The 16182-nt window shown below is 39.9% G+C and overlaps 1 protein-coding gene across 1 annotated transcript in view; it reads right to left on the bottom strand.

The window, feature by feature from the left end:
* Positions 1–425: 425 nt before the first annotated feature.
* Positions 426–16182, bottom strand: part of vwa1 (von Willebrand factor A domain containing 1) — a 35600-nt gene continuing 19843 nt past the window's right edge. The window contains exons 2-5 of the mRNA XM_043675806.1: positions 10736–11014; positions 7488–7760; positions 3793–4068; positions 426–1633 (exon numbers count right to left, since the gene is read on the bottom strand). Of these exons, the coding sequence (XP_043531741.1) occupies positions 1569–1633; positions 3793–4068; positions 7488–7760; positions 10736–11014 (893 nt within the window). The 3' untranslated portion in view covers positions 426–1568. The remainder of the gene's footprint in view (positions 1634–3792; positions 4069–7487; positions 7761–10735; positions 11015–16182) is intronic.

The following is a 16182-nucleotide window of genomic DNA, read 5'->3' on the forward strand; positions in this document are numbered from 1 at the left end:
TACTCCTTCTGAAAGAACAATCATTTTGTAAATTAGTCACTGTTAATAGTCAGGAATGATAAAATGATGAAATTTTAACCATAAATAGAAGGAAGAAAATAACTTACTGGGACACGATAGTCATGTTGTCATATTGCATACAAAGAGTCTTAAGACTAAACATTCAACTCGGGGTCTCCATCTGACAATTTTCACTATGTGTAGAACATACATTTATAGTTTGTCCATGTTCTCTCTTTAACATGACAACTACAATGAATCACATTGTTGAGTGCGGTCATCACTAACTTGACTAATGTACTTTCTATTTTAGCAGAGACACAGAATCACCAGGGCACAGAAGGAGGCCAACCATCCCATTTCGGGAAAGCTTCAAGTTATTAGAAGAGAATACGTCACTTTCAAAGCATGAGTTATAGTGTAACTGCTTGTGGAATCATTTTATCTGCACTACAAATGAATTCACATTTTACTTGATACAGGAATGGCTACTACACATTTAATGACTGTGTATAGAAACCAAACATATAGACTGCTAAATTTACAGAGTTGTACAGAGATTAGGTAGTTACTGAACTATCATGTTAGCATTTCAGATCTGATAAACAAAATCATGTAATTTGGACTTGCTTAAAAAAGTGTCAAAGTAAAATCCAGCCCCATTTCTGGCACAATCTAAGATCTTACATTTTGTCTGTTTCTCAGATTTAGTTATTGATTCTTAACCATACATTCACATAAGCACTGAGATAGTAATCAGAAGGAGGAATCCTGGTTAACATTTTAGTTGCTCTGCAGTTTGCTTGAGAAGACCTAACTCACTGCAAAATAGGATTCAAACCTGTGACATTCTGGAAGGATCAGAATCTACCCTGGATACCTTATTTTGCCCATTGACCTAGCAAACAAAGTCATTCATTTTCAAACAGCAAATATTTTTTGTGGTTGAGGAGGCCAACTTCTTTTCAAACATGTTTATTAAAAATAAGAAAGTGCTTTGAACTGGTATGGCTGTGACACTGCCTCTTGAGATGTTTCTCAGAATAAATCCTGCAATAACAGAACTATATTACACCTTTGGCATTAGTACTGAAAACATCATAGAAAAAGCTCAACCACACTTGTGCCAAAGGTGCGTTACAGGATTGCTTGCGAACCAGATTTTTGCAATTTGATGTATCAAAGAGTAATAGCATCTTAGGAGTGTCACATCTGCATGGATCTCAGCTGTATCCAAAAAGAATGGGAAGCAGAAAATGATCCAACACTGTTATTATCAACCAAATTCTCATCAAACTCCAACACCAAGAATGTGAAGGATCGTCAGACTTAAAATGGGGAGGGTTGAGTATTTTGAGAAGTTGGATTCTCAGCACAATGAATTACTGGGAGTCTACACAGTTCAGTTGCTTGTGCAATACTGATGCAGAGTGACCATCCCCTGATTGAGTGTTATTCAACACTACAAGTAAATTGCAGAAAGTTTATTATTAATCCCAGCTAATTTCTGGTTGTGGTGAGTCCTGTTGTTTTATGGCTTTTATTGTCTTGAAGATTTATTCATCATTTTACCAGCAAGGATCCTCTTGAGTGCAGAATGATTTGGCAGATTCTGTCCCGAGAGATAAGGAATCTGAAAGAGGAAAGCAGACAAGAGTTAGAATAGATGGTTAAAATCTTACATTTTGCAAGAAAATCTAACTTAAGGATCAACAAAAGCTATTCAAATTCAAATACCACCCTCTTACATTAAACTTAACCATTGCTGTTTTTCCCTGTACTACTCTAACTTATCCATTTGTATTCATTCCTCTAGTATCTATCACAGAATGTCCCAGTGGTGTCCTCTCACCTATCAATACTTGTGTTTAGTTTTTATAATTTACTGATCACAGTGTAGCTCCCGGTACACCAAGTCGCTTATCTGTTTCCAGTACCCAACTCATTGTCACTTGTTCCTCATTTATGCAAGCTTATCAATCATAGTCTGTCCCTCTGGAACCCGATAGCCCATCGATGCATGTCTCCTCCAAGTACTATAACACACCCAAAGTTGGTTACTATATTACGCTAATTCTTCCATTAAAACCCATCCGTCTAATATGCTTCAAGTATCCCAAGTTTAATTTTGATGGCAGCTCCTCTAGAACCCAAACTAACCTAATAATGTCAGTCCTTGAAATCAACCCATCAATACTCTTGATTTCAATACCCAATATCTCATAGGAAGATAAATCCCTGTGTAATCCTAACTTGTCCATTAGTAATCCTGAGTCTCTATAATACTGCCCCATCAATAACCATCCCCCAGTGCTCTGACTGACAATACGATATTCAGCTACAGTTCAAATGCCCCTGGAATGTATGCTCATGCTCTTCTTAGAGTTCCAATACAGTCTTACTATAAGTATTCAAACAGTAAATTGAAACAATGGACAAGCTGTGAACTTAACTATCAGGCAAATCTTGAATCCGTCTGGTTATCTGATATGGAATATACTCTTAAAAATGTTCAGGCATTCCTGTGGGAAATCTGTGCTGATATGATCCTTTTACCTGAGTGCTATTATTAGGCTGCAATTAAACTGACATCCAAATCATGACAAAGCATTGAGGGCAACGGTACTGTTTGGCAGGGGTTCATTCATAATTTGGAGCTATTTTAATTATTTTATGGTTTACTTTCACAGCCAGTACTCTTGTCCATTCTTACTCACCTTTGAACTGAGTGGCTTGCTTGGCCATATCAGAGTGCAATTATTGGTCAACCATATTTCTGTGGGTTCAGGTAAGAACGGAAGATTTCCTTTCCAAAAACTGCATTAATGACCATATGGGTCATTTATTGTAATCAGTGATATTTCTCTTGGTAACCATCACTGAGACTAGCTTTATGTTGCTGTAGTGGGATGTGAATAATGTTTGCACTAAAAGCAGGGTATCAGATTTTATGGTTAGACTTTGTTGCATTTAGGAGATGTTTAATTAGAGAAGGACAAGTTGCTGTTCATTCCCTACACTTTTTCTTTCCTTTATCCTCCACCACTAAATTGCCTATGTTTCTGAATCAATTACCATTTACAAGCAAAGTCTGTCGGGGCAATACAATTACACTAAAAGTGAGGAAAAGGTAAAGGAAATAGGGAACAAAATCAAAATGGAATTATAAAGTCATACAGACTTTTCGGTCCCATCAGTGCATGCTGACCATAATCCCAAACTAAACTAGTCCCATCTGCCAGCACTTGGTCCATACTCCTCCAAACGTTCTCATTCATGTACTTACCTAAATGTCTTTTTCACATTGTAACTGTAACTGCATCCACCAATTCATGTGGAAGTTCATTCCACACACGAACCACTCTATAAAAATTGCCATTGCTGGAGAGTGAAATAAGGCAATCCACCCTGTATTGCCCACCTCTCTTTAAAGGCATTGAGAGTGTTGGTGGACACCACGTGTTTTGTCTCAAGGATGCCTGGACACAAATGTAGCCATAGAAGAGGAGCAGTCAGCTTGGAATTATGGCCTCCTCCAGAGCTTGCTGCCTGAATGTTGAAATTCATTCTCTATATGCAGCAATCTACAATTAGTCTAAAGTTATGATGAGATGTGCAAATTATCTAAAGACTGGCAACTCTAAGTGAGACAAAGGACAATCTTAATGCACTAAATATAATTATTATTGGATGCTATTGCAACATAATTTATTTGCATGTATGCATTCATAAATACAATTCACCTGACTAAATGACCAGGCGTGGTAGCCCTTGCTTGATTCAGTTACCTACCTTGTTGCTGAGGTGTGTGTACCGTCCTGCACAAGCCTTGCCCTGTACCATTTTTGTACACTGCTTTCACACAAATCCGGTTGTCAGCGCCAGGAATAAGATCTGTTAAGAGCACACTTTGGACCTGTGCCGGGATGTTTCTCACAGAGGGGCTTCTTCGATGACGAGTGCAGCGCACTCTGTAGTTGAGCACTCTTCCTTTGGCAGGGTCCCATGAGGCTATGACACTGGTGGGGCTAATGTCAGTTAGCTTCAGGTGGTTGACTTGGAAACTCACTGTTCAGATCAAAAACAGAGGACAAAAATGATCTTCAATTAGGGAAAAGACCTCAGATTGGTGATTCACACCCAGTGGTAAATAATTGTTCTGTACTTATGTTTGTTATGTTGGTGTGCGGACAAGAGAGTGGCCAGATTATGGTACAGATTGTTCCACTAGAAGTATTTTGCTTTCAGCAAGGTATTTCACTTGATGTGGCAATTCTTATAATCCCTTGTAACATAGATTATACTCGATGAATCCAACAGATATTTATTACTGCTAGTTATTGTAGATAAACATTACGTTTTTAAAGGCATTGAAGTGTCTGAACTAATATTAAGTTAATAGGTTACATGGAGTAGCATGTGAGAAAAAACTATCATTTTATTTTCTGTATTTTTGGTTGGGAATTGAAATGGAAAAATAACTTTTAAAATGAAGAATTATGGAAGGAATTACTGCACAATTAAAAACAAAAACTACTGAAACTCGTTATGTGTGGTGTTTATACTGCTGCTTTGTTCAAACAGTTGGGCAATCTATTTATAAATGGCTTTGCACCAGGGCATGTAAGCAAGTGAGATTTGACCAGCAAAAAAATAGCTGATTGGTTTGTGCAACTGTGACAAGTCGTGGGTGTCAAAGGTCATCAGTCCGATGATAACTGCAATTGGTTCCTGAGTAGCTGAGCAGCTTGCAGGTGTGAAACAGTGAGAAGCCTTCAGACTTCTGGAAGAACAAGCTGTGTATCTCCCATTCTGCAGCACCAGTTGCTGTAAAGTGAGTCTCCTTCAAAGACATTAAAAGAACTGGAAAAAAGAGAATGAAGGACAGAAATTCCCTGCAACCACAAAGATAAACTCAGCAAATCTTGTGGACTCGTGCTATTGATCTAGTTCAAGATGCTTCCACTCATAAAATTAGGTTTTTTTTTGTTTCTCCATGTCAGTCTGCATGTCATAGAGTCATAAAGTCATAGAGATGTACAGCATGGAAACAGACCCTTCGGTCCAACCCGTCCATGCTGACCAGATATCCCAACCCAATCGAGTCCCACCTGCCAGCACCTGGCCCATATCCCTCCAAACCCTTCCTATTCATATACCCATCCAAATGCCTTTTAAATGTTACAATTGTACCAGCCTCCACCACTTTGTCTAACAGCTCATTCCACACATGTACCACCCTCTGTGTGAAAAGGTTGCCACTGAGGTCTCTTTTATATCTTTCCTCTCTCACCATAAACCTATGCCTTCTAGTTCTGGACTCCCCCACCCCAGGGAAAAGACTTTGTCTATTTATCCTATCCATGCCCCTCATAATTTTATAAACCTCTATAAGGTCACCCCTCAGCCTCCAACGCTTCAGGGAAAACAGCCCCAGCCTGTTCAGCCTCTCGCTATAGCTCAAATCCTCCAACCCTGGCAACATCCTTGTAAATCTTTTCTGAACCCTTTCAAGTTTCACAACATTCTTCCGATAGGAAGGAGACCAGAATTGCACACAATATTCCAACAGTGGCCGAACCAATGTCCTGTACAGCAGCAACATGACCTCCCAACTCCTGTACTCAATACTCTGACCAATAAAGGAAAGCATACCAAACACCTTCTTCATTATCAAGGAGCTATGAAACTGTACTCCAAGGTCTCTTTTTTCAGCAACACTCCCTAGGACTTTACCATTAAATGTGTAAGACCTGCTAAGATTTGCTTTCCCAAAATGCAACACCTCACATTTATCTGAATTAAACTCCATCTGCCACTTCTCAGCCCATTGGCCCATCTGATCAAGATCCTGTTGTAATCTGAGGTAACCTTCTTCGCTGTCCACTACACCTCCAATTTTTGTGTCATCTGCAAACTTACTAATTATACCTCTTATGCTCACATCCAAATCATGTTGAAGAGTTTTAAAAAAAGAAAGGTCAAGTTTCAACTAGTAGAGTCATATCTTGATGGTTCACAGGCTGTTACTTGTAATTCAAATTAACTTTGTGATAAATAAGAATTTTTGTTAAGTACAAGGACCTGCTCAGTGTATCATGTTAAGTTGATTCCAATAGACAAGTAAATACAGGACATTAAGTACTTTGATTAAATCATTAACTTTTGTTGCTACTCCAGGAATAGAATCAGGGCAATTTCCCAATTGGGAGCATAACATATCAAGCTTTAAGTGATCTGAAGTTAGGATGGAGTCTGAGATCTTTAGATTACTGACCCAGCTGAGATCACCATAAAAGGTCTCACCTTCTCATCCTTGCCCCTCATCTGAGACATAGTGACCCTCAGGTTAAACTATCACTAGTCGTTTCTCTCTAATGAGAGTACAGCCCTTTGGTCCTCTGGGACTATGGCAACTTGATCTTTGCAATTGGCCACCGAACACGTTGATGTGGGAGAAACAGTGGATACATTAAGTCACACCTTCCTGGAATGATCTATGTAACTACCAGGTCGAGTCAATCAAGAGACAAATGGGCAGTTGTAATAAGTTCACAGCCTCTGATACTTCCTAGAAATACCTTAAGCCTCGATTCAAACATTCTGAAAATGAATGTGAGATGATAGAACAGAGCTTGTGTTTGGCTGAGTGACCTACATAATTGAGATATGAGTGACCTGAAATAGAATTTTCATTGTAGGATCAGAACCCAATGTTGACTGAAATTTTTGATGCCAACCCATGTCACGCCTGGTGAGTTTTTTAAAAAAGTTAGCTGGCTAATTAGTGGATATTGGTAGTTGCTAGTATCTGGTTAATGCTGAGGACTATATGGGGGAATGCTGTTGGAAGCCCCTCCTGCAAAATCACAATGGCAATCCTCACAGAAATGGGAGTTGCTGATGCAAGGAGTATGGAGAAAGGGTGCCTCAGGTTGGAGGAGATGGCAGAAGCGCATCCAATAGGGCCCTGCTACCTGGTGACATCTTAAAGCCGTAACTCCTCCCATGAACGGCCAGTTTCCTTGTGGGCTATGGTGGGTCAGAGTTGGGAACCTCCCAGAAGAATGGAGCATTGCCATTTCTACCCCCAACAAACACCACAATCTCCACCACGCACTTATCTTTTCCTTGCCACCAAGAGGCATCTTCCATGACTAGACTATGTTATAACAGAGTGCTAAGATACCAACTGGAACACTCCAGTTGGGCTCTCTAAAATGGTCTTAGTAGACTTTTCAATAGACTCATCGCTTAGAGGTTCAGTCAGTCCCCTTCGCCAGAACAGGCCTCACCGAAAAATGCCTGGAAGACTGGCATGTCAGCCAGGTTCGGGAAACTATAGGCCTTACCTTCTGGTTTCCTCTTGTGAATGAAACCTCTGCCCAGGCCATGGGTCAAATAGAGCCAGAGAGCTGTAGAATGTAAACAATATTATCACACACAGCCTCACAACTTCTCTGGGCTGCCGTCGCTGAACCTCTTACCGTCCTGAGTGCAGGCTTTGGCTGACAATGCCTTCTTCCTGCCAGAATGGTACACGGCTGAGACAGTCACCAAGTAGGTGGTGTTGGGCTCCAAGTTGTTGACAATGGTGGTATTCTGGCTACTGTCGATGTTGAGTAACCTGGGTTCACCCCCTGGCAGGATCCCATACAGAACCTCATAGGCAGCAACACCAGGTGGAGTTGGAGCCCAACTGACCCGAAAACTCCTCGGTCGTGACTCAGAGATTACAATTCTCTGTGGACTGCTCTCATCTGGAGTCACAAGAAACAAAATAATTCCTGAGTTCATTTTGTATAATTAAACAGCTGCAGGCATGCTCACAACGTTATGACATCTTGCACAATTATTCATAATAATAAATTAGTTCTTTCAAAGTGCTCATTTATGTATCCAGATTCACAGCAGTAAGTGGTTTGACTTCATTGAAATGTAAGTGGTTACCTGCTTTGAAACTCCTGATAAATATAATTATAAGTAAACGCTCATTGATATTTTTAATCAACCTGTATGAATATATTTTGATACCTGGATTGGTCATGTGGGACCTGAACCCAGATGTAGGGACACTACTACACTGCAAGCTCTCCTGAGCTGTTTACAATGGATTACAGTTACAAGGAACAATATAGCTAATTGCCCATATATCCAACTGACTGATCAGTCCATCAGAATACTGATGCCTGCTGCTAAATTAATTATTTATGTTAATTATATGGTCTTAGATGTGCATTTTTGCTCTTTTGGTTCCTAAACTGGTACTGTGCTACTGGTTAGCCTCTTGGTACTGATAAAATCAAACACAGTACATAATGAACTCTAATACAGATCTTTTAAAATAAGCTCTGAACAAAAGAGATATTGGACTTTAACTCCGTTTTTCTCTTTCCACAAACACTACCAGACCTACTGATTTTGTTATATATCCCGATAGAGGTCTTCAAATTTATGAAGGCATTTTATAAATTGGACATGAAGAGGAGGAGCTTTAACAAGTCCTAAACTAAGTGCTCTAAGATAAATATATAAAACACTTATAAATCTATTAGGGAATTAAGGAAAAACACACACATTTACTGAAGAGCCAGTGAGAATGTGGAACTTGTGACCACATAAAATGATTGGTGTGAATAGCAAAGATACATCAATAGGAAGCTGGATAATACATGAAGGCAATTTGATAAGGTGAGATGAAGCCATGTAGGAGGCAGCTCATTGGCCCAGATAAGCTGTTGAAATGACCTGCTTCTATGCTGTCAATCTTGATACAAAGGTTGCACTGATGGACCTGCAACAGTAGACCAATGCAATAGAAGCAGATGGTACTTTGTGTACAAAACCAATATAAAAGTAGCTTTGACAAAGGGTCAGTTAGACTCGAAACGTCAGCTCTTTTCTCTCCTTACAGATGCTGCCAGACCTGCTGAGATTTTCCAGTATTTTCTCTTTTGGTTTCAGATTCCAGCATCCGCAGTAATTTGCTTTTAAAAGTAGCTATTGACTTGGCCTCAGGTTCTTGACAGCCTGTGTTAATTCTATTACCTAGATTAAAATTGTTACAATTGAACTAAGTGTCTTTCATTTATACAGAGCAGGTACTGAATGGCTGAATTGTACTGATCACTAGAAACATACATTGTGATTTGGAAGAAAAGATTTGTATTGTTGTAAGAAAATGGGAAAAACAAAATGGACTATAACAGGATGATCAAATGTATCCTGTTGGTCTTTTTCAGCCCGGATTGTGGCAAACAGTGACCAGAATAAACAGGTACCATCTGCTTTCAGTTATTGGAAATTATATTGTCTTTGCAATTACAATAGTAGATACATGTCTTACTGCAAAATAGTGTGTAAATAAACTCAGAATATTTGGTTCCCTTCATTTGAATCTGCATACAGCTCTTTCAGTGTTCATGTACAGAGATAGATCTAACACTTTATTTGTCTGACCCCAGGCTTGTCACAGTGACGTCTCATTGCAAGAAGCCTTGGGCATTAGGGACACAACCTTGCCCAAGCTGAGATGCCTTCAAAAACTTCACGGTTCCAGATCTCAAGGCTATTTTGCCCTGAACACACTTTTAAACTGTTTTCCAAATGCAGTAAACAGCTTCTGTCAAATACTCAGCTGATTCCTACTAACAAAGACAGGAAGCTCACAGGAGTTGCTGGAGAGAGGGCCTTAAGGGGCTTATTGAGAAGCAATATCCCCCATCAATTTTATTTTGATATGCCTTGGCCTGTTCATTTAAATCTGTGTACCTTTAACTGTTTTGGCATGCTTTCTTAAAGGAAAAATGTGTGTGTGGCCAACCTGGTACCATCCAGGCTGCTGCATAGCCATCCATGTGTTTTTACAGGGAACAATAGTGAGGAAGTGGGTTGATCTATTAGAGAGAGTCCAGTTTCTTGTACTTTACAGTCATTTGTGAATATCCTGTCCCTATTTATGCAGAAAATTAAGCATCTAGAGGTATGGATACAGATATCCCTAGTAGGAGTGACATACATCAACAAGACCATTTAAAAATAGAAGCATATTAAGCAAAGGGGCTTCCAGCAAGAGGAATTGAATGGAAATATATTACGTTGGTTAGATTGCACTTTGATGTTCCATATGCACTATTCTTGTCACATTTTTTATAGAAAATATTGGAGAAGGTGCGAGAAAAAATGTACAAGGTTAATACCAGACCTTGAAGTAATAACTACCAGGAAAGACTGAATAGGCCAGGGTTGCATAACTGTTGAAGGTATTCAGAAAGGTAGATGGAGAAAATGTTTTACTTGGAGGGGATTCAGAAATTAGGGATCACAAGGGTAACAAAGTTATGAATAAATCCAAAATTAAACTTAGGAGAAATTTCTTTATCTGGAAATGTGCTCCAGTAAGGTGTAGGTGAGGCAAATAAAACAGATGTATTTAAATGGGAATTGGATAATTACAAGATGAAGAATAGAAGTTTGGGTTAAATAAAGAAAGGTGGGTGGAGGCTCAAGTGGACCACAAACCATTAACTTGGGTCAAATGAACTGTTTGCCACCATAAACTTGTATAATTTGGCATTGCTACTGTAGAAACCGTTGCTAACCTTTCTGCTAGGGGGCCAGAAGAATGAAGAAATGAGAGAGGAATAAAGGAATGGAACCAAAGGTAATGTACTGGAAATTACAACTCTTTGATTTTCAGATGTGTCAGGTTACACCAAGCACAATCAGAACTCACCTTCTAGTGTAGTTACCTTTGTCATGAGTGGTTTGTTATAGTTGTTGTTGTTTATGGGAGTAAGTTTCACTTCATATGTGGTCTCTGGAAGTAGCTGTCTCAGAACAACACTTGTTTCATCTCCAGTGACAGTTTTCCAGGATTTCCTTTGAGGCTCAGTGAGTGGAGAGTACTCAATCAAATAATAATCGGAGTCACTGCTCAGCAGCTTAGGCCACAACAAGCGAAAGCTGCTTGCTGTGATGTCCATTGCCCGCAGTTTTTTAGCCCGGATAATCTCTGCAAGGGAACAAATCCAGGAGAAGCAGCTATCAGTAAACTTGAAGCAATGACGTGTATATACATGCGTGTGAGACAAGGTATGTGATGTAGAAGTGCATACAGGAAGAACCTTGGTAAAGGAGATGTGTGAGAGATAAATGTATTTGTATGTGTATGATATAATCACGAAATATTGGAATTCAGTCTGAAACTAAAGCTGCAAGTCCATATCATGCACTTTGGTGAGGTTTTACAAAAGTCAGGGAATGATGCAGGTCTGCTTTGTGCTCAATTTATTTTTCACACTTCACAAACTGATTATAGGTTTGGACCATGGATTGTCAAAATTTGAGACCTCAATTATTTTGACTGGTTTGTAGAGGGTAAATTTATTATGTTACTGCACAGAAGATACCCTTGGGGTCCCATTGTGAAGGGTTGGTGCAAAACAAATTAATCTTCTCCTGCGTGAACAAACAAACTGTGTATATTTAATGCTTTTCACCTACTTATGATGGTTCAAAGTGCTTTCCAGATGAAATGCTTATGAAGTGTTGTTACTGTTATGTCAGCAATAATGAGGGAAGACTGTGGTTTAGTGGTAATGAGACTGGGGTTGTAATCCAAAGAACCAAGCTAATGCCCTGGTGGCATGGATTCAAATCCAGCTACGGCAGCTGGTGGAATTTGAATTAAATACTATCTGGAATTGAAAGCGACTGTCTTCCTGGGAACCGTTCCATGCATAAAACTACCATTGATGGTCATAAAAATCCATTTGGTTTATTCACTTCCTTTCGGAAAAGAAATGTGCCATTTTTACCGGTCTAGTTTCCACATGATATCAGACCATATGAATGCACTTGACTCAAATGCCCTGTGAGTTCACCCAACTCAGGCAATTAGGAATTACAAGCATTGCTGGTCATCCCATCAAAAACACCTAAAGTACTCAATATTTCACCTCAGTGATACCTCCCAGGCAGAAAGAGGTGGTGCGTAGTACCTGACATTTGGTTCCTCAAGCCCCCACGGAAGAGGGTCCTGACCCTGACTGTCCTGAGCAGTCAAATGACCATACTCAAGCTCTCAACTGATATTGGAGGCTGCCTTTGACTTACTCTGCCTGGACCCTGGGACTAAAGGGTGGCTCCCATGATGTGATTGGTCTTCTCCCCTTTTACTTCAGACATTTGGTCAAAGCAGAGGCAATGTGTTTGCTGCCTAGACTTCTGGCACATGGTGCAGATGTGAGAGTGGTGTAGCATGGTGTTATCTACCTGCTTGACTGATCATTCTGACAAGTTGTTTCACTTTGTGACTGTGCCAGAAGGCAAGGTAGGGATGCTGTCAGCATCCAGGTAAGCTCAAAGTGAGCAAGCACTAAGACAGTGAGTACGCAGCGCTGAGATGCAGCCTGGGGCAATCTGTGAGCTGGGTGCCTGTGTGCAAAGTGTCCCAGCAGCAGAATCCCACTGAGGAGGAGGTTGCCAAAGTGTTCCCTGACTAACATTGCAGTCACTTGCCCTGCCTTATTTCCTCTAGTAGATACATTTACATATTGATAAAAATCTTTCCTTAAACACATTTAACAAATTCGACATCAGCTACGCCTTTAACACTATAGCAGTCCCTGTCTATGTTTGGAAAATTAAAATCCTACCATTCTTACATAGATCTCTCTACATATGGGGTGGCATGATGGCCCACAGCACCAGGGACCCAAGTTCAATTCCAGCCTTGGCCGACTGTCTGTGTGGAATTTGGACATTCTCCCTGTGTCTGCGTGGGTTTCCTCAGGGTGCTCTGGTTTCCTCCTACAATCCAAAGATGTGCAGGTTTGGTGAATTGGCCATGCTAAATTGTCCCATAGTGTTCAGGGTCTGTAGGTTAGGTGCATTAGTCAGGGGTAAATATAGGGTAGGGGCAATAGGTCTGGGTGGGTAACCCTCTGGAGGGTTGGTGTGGATTTGTTGGGCCAAAGACTCTGTTTCCACACTGTAGGGATTCTATGATTCTATATTTGCTCCTCAACTTCCTTCTGACTATTGGGGGAGCCTATTGTACAATCCCATCAAGGTGACCGTTCCTTTCTTATTTCTAATTTCTACCCATATAGTTCCACTGGACGATCCCTCAGATATATCTTCTCTAATTACAGTACTAATGCTTTCCTTAATCAAAAATGCCAACCTCCCTCCTTGCTTGCCTGCCTTTCCATCTTTTCTATAGCATTTAAAACCTGGAACATTGAGCTGCCAGTCCTGTCCTTCCCTCAGCCAATTTTCTGTAAAAGCAATGACATCCCAGTCCCATGTTCCCAAACATGCTTTGAGTTAATCCGCCTTACCTGTAAGACCCTTTGCATTGAAATAAATAGTTTAATTCTTCAGTTACCTCATTTTCTGACTTGCTCTTGTCTGCCTTTTCTAATTAAGTTGCTCTTCTCTGATTCATACTCAACTTCGTCTGTCTTTCTAATTTTACTGCTACTTAGGACTCCACTGCCCACTACTCCTGAAATAGAACTAGCGAATCTCCCCATCAGGATATTGGTCCCTTTCCAATTCAGGTGAAACCCATCCTTTTTGAACAGATCTTTACTACCCCAGAAGAAATCCCAATGATCCAACAATCTGAATCCTTGTACATTGTACCATCCTTTCAGCCATTGATTTATCTGCCCTATCTTCTTATTCCTACTCTCACTAGAACATGGCACCAGGAGTAAACCAGAGATTACTACCTTTGAGTTCTGTTTTTTTAACCTTCTACTGAATCTCTTATATTTACTCTGCAAAGTCTTAACCCTTTCCCTGACTATGTTGTTCCTACCAACATGGACTACAACTTCTGGCTTTTCACTCTTCTCTTTGACAATATGCTTCAACTGTTTTGAGACATCCCTAACCCTGGCACCAAGAAGGCAACATATTATCCTAGATTTACACTCACTGCTGCAGAATCTCTTATCTGTGCCCCTGGCAGGAGAATCCCCTATAACAATTATTCTACTAAATAGTGAGAACCCCGCTCAATTTAAGATTCATTCTTAGTGCCCAAGATCTGACTGTCACTTCTATTTTCTTCTCAGTCACTATACCCTTTCAACAGTACCCGAAATGGAATATCTGTTTGAGAGGGGAATAGACACAGGAGGCTTCTGAACTGTCTTTGTACCTTTCCTGACAGTCATCCATCCATTTGACTGATCCTGCTGTGTGACCACTTCTCTAAATCTACTAGCTATCACACACTTTCTCTTGAATGCCCTAAGTGACATTAAGCCTAAAAAGCTCTTAAAAGCACCTTATATATTAAGAAAAACTACTCTTCCTCGCCCACAGATTTTTATCTTAAGCATGCGCAAGTTAGAAAGAATTAAACATTTCAAATTTTTAAAAAAACAAACACTTAGCCGAAACTCTATTAAAGCCTTCTCCTCAAGTCCTCTGTCCAGTTTTCAAATTTCCAGATAGCTTGAAATTGAGGGGTGATAAATATAGGACAGATGTCAGAGGTAGTTTCTTTACTCAGAGAGTAGTAAGGGCGTGGAACATGCTGCCTGCAATAGTAGTAGACTCACGAAGGGCATCTAATTGCTCATTAGATAGGCATATGGACGAGAATGGAATATTTAGATGGGCTTCAGATTGGTTTCACAGGTCGAGGGCTGAAGGGCCTGTACTGCACTGTAATGTTCTATATTCTATATATAAACAGCAAACAATTTCTCTCCGCAATCTTCAAACAAACACATGGACAGTCCTTTCCCACAAGCTTCTTCAGATCAAAACATGACAAACATGTGGAGGCCTCTCCCACAAACCCAGTGTGGAAAGAAATCGTTCCTTTACGTTTTTGTTTCTTTGTCTATTTTTGTTTTGGACTGTAAAAATTCCAAAAAACGATTCAAAATAAAAATTTTTTGCTTCTGCTATATATTAACTATAAAAAAATCCACAAAAAAGCCTGACGCTCAGGATCAACTGCAAGAGCCATGCTGCTTTCATTTCACCAGTATTTTTTTTCCTTTGTTGAGAGGTCATTGAGTTTGTTGTGTGTGTACATTATTATGTTGTAAAATTTTGGAAGTGTCAAAATCTCATCCATTAATACTGTTTCTCTCCCCACAAAGCTGCCACCTTGGTTGATTGCTCCCAGCATTTTATGTTCAACATTTGAAAAAATGTACATACCACTCAAATTGGATTTATTCCGAATTCTGACAGGTTTTTTTCTTACTGGAACCACCTAACAGGATCAGCTTTCATTATGTCCAGACCTCTCAACCTCAATCTATAAAATCAGTGAAACATGCCCAAAGAAATCAGATATTTGACTTTGCATAGAATCATTTAAATCAATATCTCAATTTTCAGTTCTGCTTTGAATTAATTTAAAAATGAACCAGTTAGGAAAGTTTGGTTCTATCGCGACTAATCTGTTTTTCCAGCAATCCTTCAAAATGGGACCCCTGGGGGTTATGTGTAGTGTGACATGATAAATACAGCTTCCCTCTGCACAGTGGGCCAAAGGAATTTAGATCTCAAATTTCAATGATCCATGATCTACACCCGCAATCAGTTTGATAGTGAAGTGTGGAAAAACAAATTGAACACCCAGGTGGACCAGCTCACTCCCGAGCTTTTGTAAAACTAATTCTACTGACCTGTAGTTTTAGATTTGGCCTGCACTCTGATATTTCAGACACAAGGCCTTGTGTACTATGTCAGATTCAGAATCACAGAATTATTATGGTAGAAGAGGCCATTTAGCCCATCATGCCTGCACCGGCTTGTTAAATGAGCATTATCAGCCATGATTCGATTGAATGGCAGAGCAGGCTTGTTGGGCTGAATGGCCCATTACTGTTGCTATTTCTCATTGGCAGTCGGCAATAAGACAATCTCCTATCCTTTCCTCATATTCCCTACACAATATTTCAATCAAATCAATCATTGAGTGCTCTCTTGAATGCCTCAATTGAACCTGCCTCCAACATACTTCCAGGTCATGTGTTCCATATACAAATTACTCACTCAATGAAAACTTTTTTTTTCCCAATTGCCCTTACATTTTTGCATGTCACTTTAAATCTGTGCCCTTAAATCTTGGTTTGTTCATTTTATAAATGGGAAGAACTTCTCCCTGTCTACACAATCCAGCCTGTTCATGATTTTGAA

This window comes from Chiloscyllium plagiosum, chromosome 34 (genome assembly GCF_004010195.1).
Source record: "Chiloscyllium plagiosum isolate BGI_BamShark_2017 chromosome 34, ASM401019v2, whole genome shotgun sequence".
NCBI lineage: Eukaryota > Metazoa > Chordata > Chondrichthyes > Orectolobiformes > Hemiscylliidae > Chiloscyllium > Chiloscyllium plagiosum.